General features: G+C 37.5%; 1 protein-coding gene across 1 annotated transcript in view; it reads left to right on the forward strand.

Annotated features, from left to right (window-relative positions):
• Window positions 1-17,677, forward strand: part of CASKIN1 (CASK interacting protein 1) — a 444,510-nt gene that overhangs the window by 220,719 nt on the left and 206,114 nt on the right. Inside the window, exon 2 of the mRNA XM_053694420.1 lies at window positions 3,962-4,013. Within this exon, the coding sequence (XP_053550395.1) occupies window positions 3,962-4,013 (52 nt within the window). The remainder of the gene's footprint in view (window positions 1-3,961; window positions 4,014-17,677) is intronic.

Genomic DNA, 17,677 nt, shown 5'->3' on the forward strand with positions numbered 1-17,677 from the left:
ATTGTTCTATCAATTGTCATTACACAATGAGCCAACTGCACTGTATGAAAGTATAAATAGCTCTGAGTCTATTCTGTTAAGAAATTGCAGATAACTGTCTTATTTGCCCATCATGTTTGACATGTCAGTGCCTACATTAATTTAATAGCTATAATTTCATGGAATGAATATATGAAAATAGGAGGTGGATAGTTCGATATATTTTATTAGATGATGCATTAGGGTATTTGTCAGGTTTTTATGGACAATGGACAACTCAGTAGTTTCATTATCAAATATTGTGTTGTTTTAAAGGGACTATCCTATCCTAAAAAATTAAAAGGACCTACAAGCTGAAATGATTATTTATCATTTAGATGGAGTGTAGCTTAAAAAAATAAATAAATAAAATGTATTTGTATTATATTTATTTATTTCTCTTGATATCATTTGTGGAAAAGCATATAGGTAGACTTATGAGCGTGCATGTGTCTGGGCACATTATGGCAGCAGTTTTTAAAGAATGTTTTTAGCAATCTTATACACTGTGAAACCCCTGCTGTTGTATTGTGCTCAAAAGTGGATGACGTTGTTAATGCCATACAATGTTCTAGGCACGTGCAGATTTAGCTAACTTCAACAAATACCACAGTACCAAATACATTTGATTATAGAAGTAAATTTGAAACTTTTTAAACATTTTAATTTGTATGCTCAAACTCTTCTCAAAATACACCAAAATGTGATGTCAAGGCTGTTGGATTTAATAAGTCCAAAACCCAGCGAAAATGTGCAATTGGATTAATTTGAATTACACTGTTGATTTGTACCCATGAAGATATGAGTTTTTTTGCACCATGAATGCCTATGATAAATGGTTTAGGGAAATCTGATTGGCTAAATATGAAGCTCAATGTTTATTTATTGGGTAACAGCAGAAAGGATTGGGTGCAACAAATTGAGCTTTTCTTGTGTTTGAAATCATTTTAATTTATGTGATATATATTGCAAGGATCAGAGGCTGCAATGTGGACTTTCATTGCTTTTTATTCAACCCTCAACCATTCCTTTACCATTCCCCATTTGCAGTACAGGAAATTATTTTCTTCTTTGCACATGGTTCATACTCAGTGTATGCAGTATGTGACACATTTAATTTGTACAACCAATTTGCTGGTACTAGACGGGGAGCAAGAGGGTTTATAAGCCTACCCCTGGCTTGGGTACCTGTTTAGAGTCCGGACCTCCCAACAGTCCCTTATTCTGTGCGCTGTCCCTCTGAGCCAGCCATATGTCACTATTTGCAGAATACCCCCCCCCCATAGATTAATCAGAACCCCCCACAAACTGCACATACATGTTCACAGGTCAACTAAAAACGGCAATTATCCATATGTGACCACACCCCTTCTTACATGGTCCCACCCACAAATACCTAGCCACAAATGTTGGGAGGTATGGGAGTGTGATCATAGGGATAAAAAAAAGAATATTAAATAGAATAAAAATGCTAGATATAATGAAGTATTCAAAGCAAAAATTAGCTTGAGAATAGTATGAAGATGCATTTAAAATAAAAAACATAGTTGTTTAAATATTGGAAATGCAAGTGTTAAGGGTTAGTTTCTATAAAGTAATGAGTGCCCCCATTTTGGAATCTAGGTTTTCCTAGTATCTATCTTTTCTGCTTAGGACAACTAGTGATAGATATAAAACAGGCAATAAAAGAGTGTGCAACCATACTATGGGCACCTCACACAATGTTTTAGAAGATTATCACCAGTTTCAACAAACGCTCAAAAAAGTATTCCACTCCTGCCCTAGACACTAAGTTTAGAGAAATAAAATAGATTGGTGAAGGAAAATGTACCACCCGCTCTGCAAAAAATAAATCAACAAACATATGAGATCTCACGTTATAAGGAGCAGCCTCTTTTCTTTAAGGGGTCACATAACACCCGATATATCATTCACATCATATGGCCCTCTAGATATCATATGGTTGTCACATGACCTTCTCAATATCATACAAGTGACATGACCCTCTAGATATTGTTTCGTTGTCACAAGACATTCTAGATATCATACATGTCAGATGACCTTCTCAATATCATACACATTACATGACCCTCTAGATATCATACATGTCACATGGACCTCTAGCTATCATACATGTGACATGATCCTGGCTATCATACATGTCACATGACCCTCTAGGTATCATACATGTCAGGTGACCCCCTACCTATCATACATGTCGCATAACCCTCTATATATCATATATGTCACATGACCCCTAAGCTATCATAAAGGTCACATGATCCTCTAGATATCATATGGTTGTCACATGATTTTCAAGATATCATGGAAGTCACATGACCCTCTAGATATCATACACACATGTCACATGGCCCTCTAGGTATTATATGGGTGTCACATGGTTGTTACATCAACATAGAGTTGATGTAAAAATGCCAATGACCTATCTCACTAAATACTTCCTTTAGTGCTAGCAAATTGGGTGTAAGAACTATACATTGATATTATATTTGTTTGCCTAAATTGTTATGTTTAATATAATATATCCCCCCCCCCCTCCACAGGAAACATTTCTGTGGATTCCTTTATTTAAATGATCTTGATATGGAAAATGTTCCTTTATCCACCACTGCCTCACTGGAGTTATGCAGAACTGCTGAGCCATGTTATTTCAAATTGCCTCCTGCTAAGAAAGAGCTACAGTGAAAGGGACATTTCACATATATTTCCTTGTCACTTAAATGTATGTACTCAGTCTCACAGTAATCCAAAATTATTCACACCGACTGGGTCCCTCTGCCACCCCATCGTGTGGGATAGAGACTTGAGATTAACCCATCAGCTGACAGATGCAATCTGCTACATAGCAATGAGATACAGCCCTCCATTCCAGTCAATAGCTTGCATCAAAAAGTTTTCAGGGGTTCAGTTAAAGGACCATGATACCCAAATGTTAAAACACTTGAAAGTGATGCAGCATAGCTGTAAAAAGCGGACTAGAAAACATCACCTGAACATCTCTATGTAAAAAAGAAAGATATTTTACCTCAAAATTTCCTAAGTAATCACACCCCATTGTAAAGGACTAAAAGCAGCAAATGTCCGTCCCGGGATCGGCAAGGGAGCGTGCCTCATGCACACTCATGTCATCTCCCTATTCAATTTAAGGAAGTTTACTATGAAATCTCATGAGAGTTAAGTGAAATCTCATGAGATTGCAGTAAAACAGTTCATGACCTCACTGCTGATGCTGATTGGCTGCTGTTAAAAATAGGAACAGTATAAGAATCAAGCATTTTCACACTGTTTTCCTTTGGAAGCTTCACATATGAAGAAGCAAACTGTAAATGGTTAAAAGTGTTTATCGTGCATGTGTACATGAAGCATATCTAGATATGCTCTATTCACCACCATTTTAAACAGTGTGTCTACTCAAAGACTTAGTGCTGATGCATGAAGGATATTTAGATATGCTTCACGTGCATATGCTCAGCAAAGCCTCTGAATGAAAACAGTCACAGCATTTACTAGAAGCAGTTTGGCAAAAAAGCTTCTATTTTAAATTAAAATGTACTGATGCGCATTTCAGTTTTGGCTGAAAGTTCCCTTTAAGAAATCTAAGAAAAATACTGTCATTCAGTGAGGTTGTTCAGATAATCAATGCTGCCGTGGGAGAATAGGTTGCCTGTTCTATGTAATTTCAATTCAGCAGTAATTCTTTGCTGTTAATATGTCAACCAAGAAAATGTGTATTTAGAAAGGAGCAGAAATGTTCTTTTTCACTTATTTTGCTATCACTAATGATTGGAGAATGTTTACTTCTTGAGAACTGATTTGATGCTGTGCAGATGTACAGAACCACAACCTCTTTAATATATACGTCTGTGAAAGTTATAGGTTTTATACATTTTTGGCTAATTTCCTCTCTTTTTTTTTTCCACAGAGCTTCTGGGATCTGCCAAGCGAGTGAACGTAAACTTTCAAGACACAGATGGGTGAGTTAATTCTTCCGTCCTTTTGTCTCCTGTTACCTCTCTCCAATCCTCAACATGGTTAACACTAGGTTTTACGTGTTTGTGAAGTATACAGGGAGTTTGAGAATTGTCTGCAAATTTGCACAGATTCCCATAGGCATCACTTATAATGTGGGATTTCAAAGTGGCAGTGACACGTATAATGGAGCAGCCAGGCTGTAATATATTGTTTTCATAGTAAGGGTCCCAATGTCAGTTAAATATCACTATGGGCGATTCACAAGCTATCAGACTCTTTATAGTTTGTTAGGTGTTAGAAAGGGTTGCAGTGAATGCTAAAGTCATGCATTTCTGCCTATTTTGACAACCAAGGGGTTAAAGGGACCCATTGAACATGATAATAATGTTCACTAAATAAACAGTGATTAACTGCTTATATATACTCTGTATAAATAAAAGAATATATATAACAGAGCATTTTGTTTTCAATGGCATCATTGCAGTGTCCTAAGGGAATTGGTAGTGATGGATTATATATTGAGACATGTCTTAAATAAACCCTGAATCTTACCAGCATTTCCAACTGTCTGTTTTTTTGTTTTTGTTTTGTTTTTTGGGGTTGTCATGTTTTGAGACTTTTTCTCATATCCCATACCTTGTTTGTGAAACCAGATACATTCTGCTTCTGCCTAAAATAGCCCTGAAGCAATAAGCCATGCTAAAGCTCCACCCATTCTCTACCCCTGAATTGACTAACCAAACACAGCTAAAACCAACTAACCACACCCACTTAACACTCTGACTCCACCCTTGAGGTTCCCAACCACACCCCTGGACCACTCAGCTCTGCCCTTGAACTTCCCTTCCTCCCATAATAAAACCATCTGGTCCAGATTTACACATTAGAATGCTGGGAGGTTATGTGTTAGGGAATCTGACATCTTTATTCAGACTCCAATGACAAATCTTGTATACATTTCCCAGCAGCACTCTGTTTTCTTGGTGAAGCTGCAGAACAGTTGGTTTGCGTTCTACTTTCACAGCACTGGGATCTACAGCAGCTGTAAAGCAACTTCCCTCCTGGGTGATGCTAAATGAAAAAGCAGAGGGTGCAGTAATATTAATCTCAAAATGTGTCTCCCTAGGGTATGAACAGGTAAAAAAAAATACCCTATCTGTTATATCTATTTTATTATAAGACTCTAATCATGAATAATCATTTTGTCTGAGATTTACAGGAATAAAACTTGCACATCTTTTTTTTACACAAATAAATGTGTTGCGAGCTTTACCAGAGCAGAGGTGTTAATGAGATTGGGGATATTGCAGAGCCAGAATTGGAAATAATTAGTTCCTGGAATGCTAACATGGAAATTAGTTTCTGAGTGTTGTAAACCCATAAGGTTTAAAACTGTATCAGAGCTCTGCATTGTTAGGGTTTTGCAAATAATTAAAAAGTAAAACAATTTCTTCTTATCAGAGGAAAACATTGATTTTCTTTTCACACTTCTGTGACAAGTTGTGTGTTCTTGCTATATCTGGCTTTTATATTGATCATCTTAATTATCTGTCCTGTATTATATTGTAGCCAATAAATTAAATAGATTTGTTCCCAGACTTTTTGAAGGCAGAATTTGTCATAGTAGGAACCGAGAACGTAGGGTTGCCATATAGCCGCTTTAAGGGAGGACCCTTAGGAAAAATACATGTGTCCTGAGTCCTCCCTTAAAGAAATGTTTGAATAATGTTTCATAATAAGAACCCTAACATATGTATTTTCCATTTGTGTCTCCCCCTTAAAGCATCAATATAAGCAACCTTACAAGAATGTGACACATAGTTACACACCAAGACTATTTGTTTCAAAGTTGTATCAGCTTCTGGCTTTTTTTCTAAAAAGAGAAATTAAACCCATTGCAATTGTTTTATATTTATTTAATTATGTGTAGTAAAAAAATAATTTGCAATATATACTTTACATAATTTTTTTGCCCCCCTTAATATTGTAACAACTCTGAAAATCTGAGCACTTCTGAGAATTGGAAGTGCACATTGCCTTCATATTAAACTTTCTTCATATCTGTCCCTTATTGGCCTTAGCAGAGGTGATAAGATAATATGCTGCAAAACAATGCAAATCTGAATTGGCTCCTGAAAATAACTAACACCTAACGCATGCGCAATATCTACCTGTCAACCACAATAACTAATAAACTATATTAACCCCTAAACTGCCATCACCCCACAACGCAATATACCTTAATAAACTATTAACCCCTAATCCACCATTCACCCATATCCCAAAGAACCTATTTAAACTATTAACCCCATCCTCCACCAATGCAATAAACTTAACCTATTAACCCCTAAACCGCCAAACCCACACAACAATAATCATATTAAAACTATTAACCCCTAAATCGCCAAACCCACACAACGCAAATAACTAATTAAATTACTAAGCCCCCTAACCTAACACCCCCTAAATTAACCCCAATTACCTAAATTAAAAAATACTAAATTACAAACAATTTTAAAAAAAAGCTAACATTACTTAAAAATAAAAAACTAAGATTAAATTAATCTAAGATTACAACAAATAAAAAAAATCTAACATTACAGAAAATAATAAACAAAATTATCCAAAATAAAAAATTAAACCTAATCCATATGAAAATAAAGAAAGCCCCCCAAAATAAAAACACCCAATCTAATGCTAAACTACCAATAGCCCTTTAAAGGGCCTATTGTAGGGCATTGCTCTAAGTTAAACAGCTTTGCCCCCCTATAACAGTAAAAACCCCCACCACCAAACCCCCAAAATATAAAAACCTAACACTAAAAAAACCTAAACTACCCATTGGGGCATTTGTATGGACATTGCCCTTAAAAGGGCATTCAGCTCTTTTACTGCCCTTAAAAGGGCATTCAGCTCTTTTAAGAGTGCCCATTAAAACCCTAATCTAAAAAATAATAATAATAATTTAAAAGAAGCCTAACTCTAACCCCCAGATAGGTACCCATGGTTCCTGAAGTCTGGCGCTGAAGTCTTCTTCCAAGCGGCGACCTCTTCTATCTTTATCCAGGACCAGCGGAATAGAAGACCAGCAACTGCAGGATCCATGAAGCGTGGAGATCCTCTTTGTACGATCACCGCCGCATACTAAGGATTGAATTCAAGGTACGCGTTTAAATATGGGGTACCTTGAATTCCTATTGGCTGATTTGATTCTTCAAATTCAAATCAGCCAATAGGATGAGAGCTACTGAAATCCTATTGGCTGTTCAAACCAGCCAATAGGATTTCAGCAGCTCTCATCCTATTGGCTGATTTGAATTTGAAGAATCAAATCAGCCAATAGGAATGCAAGGGACGCCATATTTAATTGCGTACCTTAAATTCACTATTCAGTGTATGGCGGTGATCGTACGAAGAGGATCCTCCACGCTCCATGGTTCCACGATCGCTGGTCTTCAGTTCCGCTGTCGCCGGTCATCAGTTCCGCGGTCCTGGATGAAGATAGAAGAGGTCCCTGCTTGGAAGAAGACTTTACCGCCTGGAACAGGACCTTCTCCGCTGGACTTCAGAAACGGTGAGTACCTATTTGGGGGTTAGACTTAGGCTTTTTCTAAATTTTTGGGGTGTTTTTTTTTTTTTTAGATTAGGGTTTTAATGGGCACTCATAAAAGAGTTGAATGCCCTTTTAAGAGCAATGCCCATACAAATGCCCCTTTAGGGGCAATGGGTAGCTTAGGTTTTTTTAGTGTAATTTTTTTTAATCTGGGGGGTTTGGTGGGTGGGGGGTTTTACTGTTAGGGGGGAATTAGAATTTTTTTTTAAATGCAAAAGAGCTGTTTAATTTAGGGCAAAGCCCTACAAAAAGCCCTTTTAAGGGCTCTTAGTAGTTTAGCTTTAGATTAGGGGGTGTTTTCATTTTGGGATGCTTTTTATTTTCATAGGGATTAGGTTTCATTTTTTTATTTTGGATAATTTTGTTTATTATTTTCTGTAATGTTAGATTCTTTTATTTTTGTAATCTTAGATACATTTAATCTTGATTTTTTTATTTTTAAGTATTGTTAGCTTTTTTATTTTAATTGTTTGTAACTTAATATTTTTTTAATTTAGGTAATTGGGGTTAATTTAGGGGGAGTTAGGTTAGGGGGTATTAGGTTAGGGGGCTTAGTAACTTACATAGGCCTAGATTTAGAGTTGGGCGGTAGCCGTCAAAACCAGCGTTAGAGGCTCCTAACGCTGGTTTTTACCGCCCTCTGGTATTTGAAGCCAGTCATTAAAGGGTCTAACGCTCACTTTCCAGCCGCAACTTTTCCATACCGCAGATCCCCTTACGTCAATTGCGTATCCTATCTTTTCAATGGGATCTTTCTAACGCCGGTATTTAGAGTCGTGGCTGAAGTGAGCATTAGAAATCTAACGACAAAACTCCAGCCGCAGAAAAAAGTCAGTAGTTAAGAGCTTTCTGGGCTAACGCCGGTTTATAAAGCTCTTAACTACTGTGCTCTAAAGTACACTAACACCCATAAACTACCTATGTACCCCTAAACCGATGTCCCCCCACATCGCCGCCACTCTATTAAAATGTTTTAACCCCTAATCTGCCGACCGCACGCCGCTGCCACCTACGTTATCCCTATGAACCCTTAATCTGCTGCCCCTAACACCGCCAACCCCTATATTATATTTATTAACCCCTAATCTGCCCCCCTCACCGTCGCCTCCACCTGCCTACACTTATTAACCCCTAATCTGCCGAGCGGACCGCACCGCTATTATAATAGTTATTAACCCCTAATCCGCCTCACTCCCGCCTCAATAACCCTATAATAAATAGTATTAACCCCTAATCTGCCCTCCCTAACATCGCTGACACCTAACTTCAAGTATTAACCCCTAATCTGCCGATCGGAGCTCACCGCTACTCTAATAAATTTTTTAACCCCTAAAGCTAATTCTAACCCTAACCCTAACACCCCCCTAAATTAAATATAATTTTATTCTAACGAAATAAATTAACTCTTATTAAATAAATTATTCCTATTTAAAGCTAAATACTTACCTGTAAAATAAACCCTAATATAGCTACAATATAAATTATAATTATATTGTAGCTATTTTAGGATTTATATTTATTTTACAGGCAACTTTGTATTTATTTTAACCAGGTACAATAGCTATTAAATAGTTAATAACTATTTAATAGCTACCTAGTTAAAATAATTACAAAATTACCTGTAAAATAAATCCTAACCTAAGTTACAATTAAACCTAACACTACACTATCAATAAATAAATTAAATAAACTACCTACAATTATCTACAATTAAACCTAACACTACACTATCAATAAATAAATTAAATACAATTCCTACAAATAAATACAATTAAATAAACTAACTAAAGTAAAAAAAAAAAAGGACTGTTACAAAAAATAAAAAAATATTTACAAACATTAGAAAAAAATTACAACAATTTTAAACTAATTACACCTACTCTAAGCCCCATAATAAAATAACAAAGACCCCCAAAATAAAAAAATGCCCTACCCTATTCTAAATTACAAAAGTTCAAAGCTCTTTTACCTTACCAGCCCTTAAAAGGGCCCTTTGCGGGGCATGCCCCAAAGAATTCAGCTCTTTTGCCTGTAAAAAAAAACATACAATACCCCCCCCAACATTACAACCCACCACCCACATACCCCTAATCTAACCCAAACCCCCCTTAAATAAACCTAACACTAAGCCCCTGAAGATCTTCCTACCTTGTCTTCACCATGCCAGGTATCACCGATCGTTCCAGTCTCCAAAATCTTCATCCAAGCCCAAGCGGGGGCTAGACATCCATCATCCGGCTGAAGTCTTCTATCAAGCGACGGCTGAAGAAGTCCCGAAGAGGCTCCAAAGTCTTCATCCTATCCGGACCGGCAACCATCTTCTTCCAAGCGGCATCTTCTATCTTCATCCGATGAGGACCGGCTCCATCTTGAAGACCTCTACCGCGGATCAATCCACTTCTTCCGACGACTTCCCGACGAATGACGGTTCCTTTAAGGGACGTCATACAAGATGGCGTCCCTCGAATTCAGATTGGCTGATAGGATTCTATCAGCCAATCGGAATTAAGGTAGGAAAATTCTGATTGGCTGATGGAATCAGCCAATCAGAATCAAGTTCAATCCGATTGGCTGATCCGATCAGCCAATCAGATTGAGCTTGCATTCTATTGGCTGATCGGAACAGCCAATAGAATGCAAGCTCAATCTGATTGGCTGATTGAATCAGCCAATCGGATTGAACTTGATTCTGATTGGCTGATTCCATCAGCCAATCAGAATTTTCCTACCTTAATTCCGATTGGCTGATAGAATCCTATCAGCCAATCGGAATTCGAGGGACGCCATCTTGGATGACGTCCCTTAAGGAACCGTCATTCGTCGGGAAGTTGTCGGAATAAGAAGATGGGTCCGCGGTGGAGGTCTTCAAGATGGAGCCGGTCCTCATCGGATGAAGATAGAAGATGCCGCTTGGAAGAAGATGGTTGCCGGTCCAGATCTACTCTTCTTCCCGGATAGGATGAAGACTTTGGAGCCTCTTCGGGACTTCTTCAGCCGTCGCTTGATAGAAGACTTCAGCCGGATGATGGATGTCTAGCCCCCGCTTGGGCTTGGATGAAGATTTCGGAGCCTAACTACTACTACTAACTACTTTAGTTAGTTTATTTAATTGTATTTATTTGTAGGAATTGTATTTAATTTATTTATTGATAGTGTAGTGTTAGGTTTAATTGTAGATAATTGTAGGTAGTTTATTTAATTTATTTATTGATAGTGTAGTGTTAGGTTTAATTGTAACTTAGGTTAGGATTTATTTTACAGGTAATTTTGTAATTATTTTAACTAGGTAGCTATTAAATAGTTATTAACTATTTAATAGCTTTTGTACCTGGTAAAATAAATACAAAGTTGCCTGTAAAATAAATATTAATCCTAAAATAGCTACAATATAATTATAATTTATATTGTAGCTATATTAGGGTTTATTTTACAGGTAAGTATTTAGCTTTAAATAGGAATAATTTATTTAATAAGAGTTAAATTATTTCGTTAGATAAAAATTATATTGAACTTAGGGGGGTGTTAGTGTTAGGGTTAGACTTAGCTTTAGGGGTTAATACATTTATTATAGTAGCGGTGAGCTCCGATCGGCAGATTAGGGGTTAATTATTGTAGGTAGCTGGCGGCGACGTTGTGGGGGGCAGATTAGGGGTTATTAAATATAATATAGGGGTCGGCGGTGTTAGGGGCAGCAGATTAGGGGTACATAACTATAATGTATGTTGCGGCGGTATACGGAGCGGCAGATTAGGGGTTAAAAATAATATGCAGGGGTCAGCGATAGCGGGGGCCACATATTAGGGGTTAATAAGTGTAAGGTTAGGGGTTTTTAGACTCGGGGTACATGTTAGAGTATTAGGTGCAGACATAGGAAGTGTTTCCCCATAGAAAACAATGGGGCTGCGTTAAGAGCTGAACGCTGCTTTTTTGCAGGTGTTAGGTTTTTTTTCAGCTCAAAATGCCCCATTGTTTTCTATGGGGATATCGTGCACGAGCACGTTTTTGAAGCTGGCCGCGTCCGTAAGCACCGCTGGTATCTAGAGTTGCAGTGGCGTTAAATTATGCTCTACGCTCCCTTTTTGGAGGCTAACGCAGTGAAAACCCAGCCATTCTGTGAACTCTAAATACCAGCGGTATTTAAAAGGTGCGGGAGAAAAAAAGCATGCGTAGCTAACGCACCCCTTTAGCCGCCAAACTCTAAATCTAGCCGTTAGTTATTTGCGTTGTGTGGATTTGGCGGTTTAGGGGTTAATAGATTTAATAGGATTATTGCGTTGTGTGGGTTTGGCGGTATAGGGGTTAATAGTTTTAATAGGATTATTGCGTTGTGTGGGTTTGGCGGTTTGAGGTTAATAGTTTCTTTTTTTTTATGAAAAAGTTTTTTATTGAATTTTACATTTTACAAAGAAGTCCATCAAAATGAGAACTTTAGTCATTCTACAAGTCATCTCTCCATCTTCTAAAACGTCCACATTTACATAACACATATGAGCATAAACTCAGCATAACCCATTTTTTGATGTCAACACTTCGTGAACATTTCAAGAACCTATGCAAACCCTATGTGGGAGGGGACCCAGCCTGGAAAGAAAACTATGTATGTCCTAGCCAATTCGTCAGAATGCTCAGCCTCTGCCTCGGGAGAAATTGGATTCGACTTTAAGGAAGGGGAAAGGGAAGTGTGTTGTGACCCACCCAGACAAGCTGGGCAGGAGCGGAAGAGGCAGAGGCCGTGGATGCGACCTCCTTCGTAACCCCTTTTAATTTTAGTCAGATGTTCTAGATCCCTGTTGCCTATTTCTGGCCTCTGAATACATTATCCAGGGTTCCCATATCAGTAAAAATTGCTCTTTATTACCTATAATATCTGCAGAAGCGCTGCTCATCTGATCTTATTCCTAATTATCGAAAATGATGGGATCGTTGTCCTCCAATATCTGGCTATGTTTAGCTTAGTCATAGTACAAATAAGTGCCACTAATTTACTTGCTTTTGAGTTCAGGCCTGGGAGAGGCTCGTGTAAAAGTGCCTGAGTAGGGGATAAATTAATCCGCCTATCCATAATTTCGCTTAGAAGGGTCGATGTTTGGGACCATATATGGGATACATGACAACAATGCCACCACATGTGGGCATATGTCCCACTCTCAGCACAGCCGCGCATACAATTCGTGTTAGCATGTGCAACAGCCAATAGGATTTCAGTAGCTCTCCATCCTATTGGCTGATTTGAATTTGAAGAGTCAAATTAGCCAATAGGAATTCAAGGTACCCCATATTTAAACGTGTAACTTGAATTCAATCCTCAGTGTGCGGCGGTGATCGTACGAATAGGATCTCCACGCTCCATAGCTCCGTGGTCGCCGGTCTTCAGTTCCGCAGTTCTGGATGAAGACAGAAGAGGTTGCCGCTTGGAAGAAAACTTTTTTGCAAGCCATACTATGTTTTAACTGCTCTTGAGAAAGACGGTATACCTGTTGAAACGCGTTGAGCCAAATAAACCTACATTTTTATCTAAAGAAATTTGTTTTTTCTTTCCTGACCGTTTGTGGAGCCACTTGTGGAGCCTTTTGTCTAATACCATTCTGTGAGTATTCTACACTTACTTGCAAAGTATTTGGAAACACTACGCCAATGTGATATTCTCTAAACAGATACAGACACAGCTCTTTTGGAGCAATCGTGGAACACAGAGAGGAACCTTCTGAAAACCCCTATGAACCAGCGCATCTTTCTGCAACCTACATTCTTTATTATCTGCATTGACCATACTGGCTTGGTGAGAATCCAGACTGTAGTAAGCTGAAAACAGAAGATATTCATGTATCTTGGTAGAGCAGTATAGGTGAATAGGGAAGAGCTTAGCAGGGGCGGAACTACTATTGGTGCAGCAGGTGCAGTGACACCAGGGCCCAAGTGCCAATCAATACATAGGCGTGTGCAGAATACGTACAATCTTAATGTAGGTTGCAGGTCTATCTATCTATCGTCAAAATCAGACGTCCTCCAAGTTGGCCCTCCAGAGGTTTTGGAACTACATTTCCCATGATGCTCAGCCAGCATATCAGCTGGCTAAGCATCATGGGGAATGTAGTTCCAAAACCTCTGAAGGGCAAAGTTTGAGGATGTCTGCTCAAAATCATTATACAAAGCATCATGTATATAATTACTATTGCTTACTACTAAGTTACAATTGAGGACCAGGGTCCTGTGTTGAAAAGGTCTGGTACTGGAGCTAACAAGATATAAATATATGTATGATCCTATATTCCCTTACTAAATACACTTATGATATAGAATAGTAAAAAAAATATCAAACAGAATTCTGAGATCATTAGGGGATAGCTTGTGTTGTAGAGTTTTGTACCTGGACATTCAGTAATAGCGCCACCATGTGGGGGTTGAGCACATAAGCAGCTTTTGATTAAAAGGAACACATCTGGCCCACTAATTTGGGGGATCATTGCTAAATATTATACAGACTCTCCTTTTCCCCTCTTCATTCGAATGCTAATTGCCTAAATACCATATGGAAAGAGATACTGAGTGGTGTGGAGATTGGGCTTTTTAACTTGTTTTGTTTTTCATCTATTCTCATGAACATACTGCGCACCTTTTGATCACATACAGATTGTGTAGAATAAATACTTCTTTAAAGTCTATTGTGTTTTGTAGTTAGTTAAGAGTCAGTTATGGAGAAAGCTCCTTATTTATGAAAGTAAAACAATGTGTGCAACAATAGACAGGCATCTCTGTTACTGAAGAGCTTACAGTCTAATTGTGAGTAAATATGAGAGGTTTTAATTTGATTTGGAGTTAGTTATTCTTTAAATCAATTGTTTTAGAGGTTAAATAGCAATTGATTCTTTTTAAATAAAAGCAAGTAAGATTAGATTAGCAGGTGCTTATTAACAGATATTAGTAATAAAACATATTATTTATTGCAGAACTAAGCTTGTAGGATTCCTAGCTCACTAATCACAAACTATTACACATATATATGATTTGAGCATTACATGTGCAGCTAAAGGGACAGTATACACCAATTTCCATTTAACTGCATGTAATAGACACTACTATAAAGAATCATATGCACAGATGCTAATATAGAAATCCAGTATAAAACCTTTTAAAACCTTACTTAGAAGCTCTCAATTTAGCAGTGTTGATGAGATTAGCCTGGGACACCCACTAAAAGGGGCTGAGAGCAGAACCTCCACCCCTCCCCTGCATAAGAAAAGACCCCATTATACAAACAGAAGCAGTCCGAAGTCTGTATACATCAGTATGCACCTAAAACTTTGGGGCTTGGTTAGGAGTCTGAAAATCAGCAGAATGTTATGTAAAAATAAGCAAAACTATATTTTTACAAAAACACTCCCAGATAGGCTATATAAATGGATCACTTACAAAACATTTATGCAAAGAAAAATCTAGTGTACAACGTCCCTTTAACCTTTTGGAAAATTCTACAAATAATCAGATTAAGGGCCTGGTTCTCTGATGCTCTCTGCTATGGCGAGAGTATGTAAAATGATTGATCAATTCTGCAAGGTCATTCACGGTTATCTAGTAAAGCAATATTTACCTTGAGAGCTGTGTGCTTCAATAAGGGACATACTTACGTTACCTCCGAACCATCCATTATCTTGGGGCTCCCAATGTAGCCCAAGGCACAAGATGCTGCTGGGCTATGCCCAGAAGCTTTTTAATACATAACTGTATGGGGCTCAAAAAAATAACCATATTATAAAAAAAATCATATAGTTTGTATTTTAAATCATACAGATAATATGCAATCAAATTCATATTTAAACTGCACAGCAAATTATAAATTTGAATTAGGCAGTAAAATTTGTATTTAAAGTTTGCAGGAAAAAACAAACGGCTAGATTACGAGTTTTGCGTTATGAGGGGTGCGGTGCTAACTTGCACGTTATTGTCACCGCTCACTTTCCTACAGCGCTGGTATTACAGGTTTATAAAAACCCGGCGTTAACAGGCAAGAAGTGAGCATAGAGCAAAATTGAGCTCCATACCGCACTCCAATACCAGCGCTGCTGAAAGTCGTGGTAAACTGGTTTTACGTGCTCGTGCACGATTTCCCCATAGACATCAATGGGGAGAGACGGCTGAAAAAAGTCTAACACCTGCAATAAAGGAGTGTAAAGCTCCGTAACGCAAACCCATTGATTCCTATGGGGAAACAAAATTTATGTTTACACCTAACATGAACCCTGAGTCCAAACACCCCTAATCTTACACTTATTAACCCCTAATCTGCTGCTCCGGACATCGCCGCTATTATAATAAACATATTAACCCTTAAACCTCCGCACTCCCGCATTGCATACACTAGTTAAATATTATTAACCCCTAATCTGCCGCCCCTAACATCGCCACCACCTACCTACATTTATTAACCCATAATCTGCCGCCCCCAACGTCGCCGCCACTATACTAAATTTATTAACCCCTAAACCTAAATCTAACCCTAACCCTAACACCCCCTAACTTAAATATAATTAAAATAAATCTAAATAAAAATTCCTATCATTACCTAAATAATTCCTATTTAAAACTAAATACTTACCTATAAAATAAACCCTAGCTACAATATAACTAATAGTTACATTGTAGCTAGCTTAGGGTTTATTTTTATTTTACAGGCAAGTTTGTATTTATTTTAACTAGGTAGAATAGTTACTAAATAGTTATTAACTATTTACTAACTACCTAGCTAAAATAAATACAAATTTACCTGTAAAATAAAACCTAACCTGAGTTACACTAACACCTAACCTTACACAACAATAAATAAATTACCTAAATTAAATACAATTACCTAAATTACAAAAAAAACCACTAAATTGCACAAAATAAAAAAATAAATTATCAGAAATTTAAACTAATTACACCTAATCTAATAGCCCTATCAAAATAAAAAAGCCCCCCCCCCCCCCAAAAAAAAACCCTAGCCTAAACGAAACTACCAATAGCCCTTAAAAGGGCCTTTTGCAAGGCATTGCCCCAAAGAAATCAGCTCTTTTACCTGTAAAAAAAATTACAAACACCCCCCCAACAGTAAAACCCACCACCCACACAACCAACCCCACAAATAAAATCCTAACTAAAAAAACCTAAGCTCCCCATTGCCCTGAAAAGGGCATTTGGATGGGCATTGCCCTTACAAGGGCATTTAGTTCTTTTTCAATTGCCCAAACCCTAATCTAAAAATAAAACCAACCCAATAAATCCTTAAAAAAAACTAACACTAACCCCCGAAGATCCACTTACAGTTTTGAAGACCGGACATCCATCCTCAATGAAGCCGGGAGAAGTCTTCATCCAATCGGCAAGAAGTCCTCAATGAAGCCGGCAGAATTGGTCCTCCAGATGGGCAGAAGTCTTCATCCAGACGGCATCTTCTATCTTCATCCTTCCGATGTGGAGCGGCTCCATCTTCAAGACATCCGGCGCGGGGTAATTAGTTTAAATATCTGATAATTTCTTTTTTTATTTTGTGTAATTTAGTGGGTTTTTTTTTTGTAATTTAGGTAATTGTATTTAATTTAGGTAATTTATTTAATTGTAGTGTAAGGTTAGGTGTTAGTGTAACTCGGGTTAGGTTTTATTTTACAGATAAATTTGTTTTAGCTAGGTAGTTAGTAAATAGTTAATAACTATTTAGTAACTATTCTACCTAGTTAAAATAAATACAAACTTGCCTGTAAAATAAAAATAAACCCAAAGCTAGATACAATGTAACTATTAGTTATATTGTAGCTAGCTTAGGGTTTATTTTTTGGGTAAGTATTTAGTTTTAAATAGGTTATTTAGGTAATAATAGGAATTTTTATTTAGATTTATTTTAATTATATTTAAGTTAGTGGGTGTTAGGGTTAGACTTAGGTTTAGGGGTTAATAAATTTAGTATAGTGGCAGCAACGTTGGGGACGGCAGATTAGGGGTTAATAATATTTAACTAGTGTTTGCGAGGCGGGAGTGCGTCGGTTTAGGGGTTAATATGTTTATTATAGTGGCATCGATGTC

This window comes from Bombina bombina, chromosome 11, assembly GCF_027579735.1.
Source record: "Bombina bombina isolate aBomBom1 chromosome 11, aBomBom1.pri, whole genome shotgun sequence".
Taxonomy (NCBI): Eukaryota; Metazoa; Chordata; class Amphibia; order Anura; family Bombinatoridae; genus Bombina; species Bombina bombina.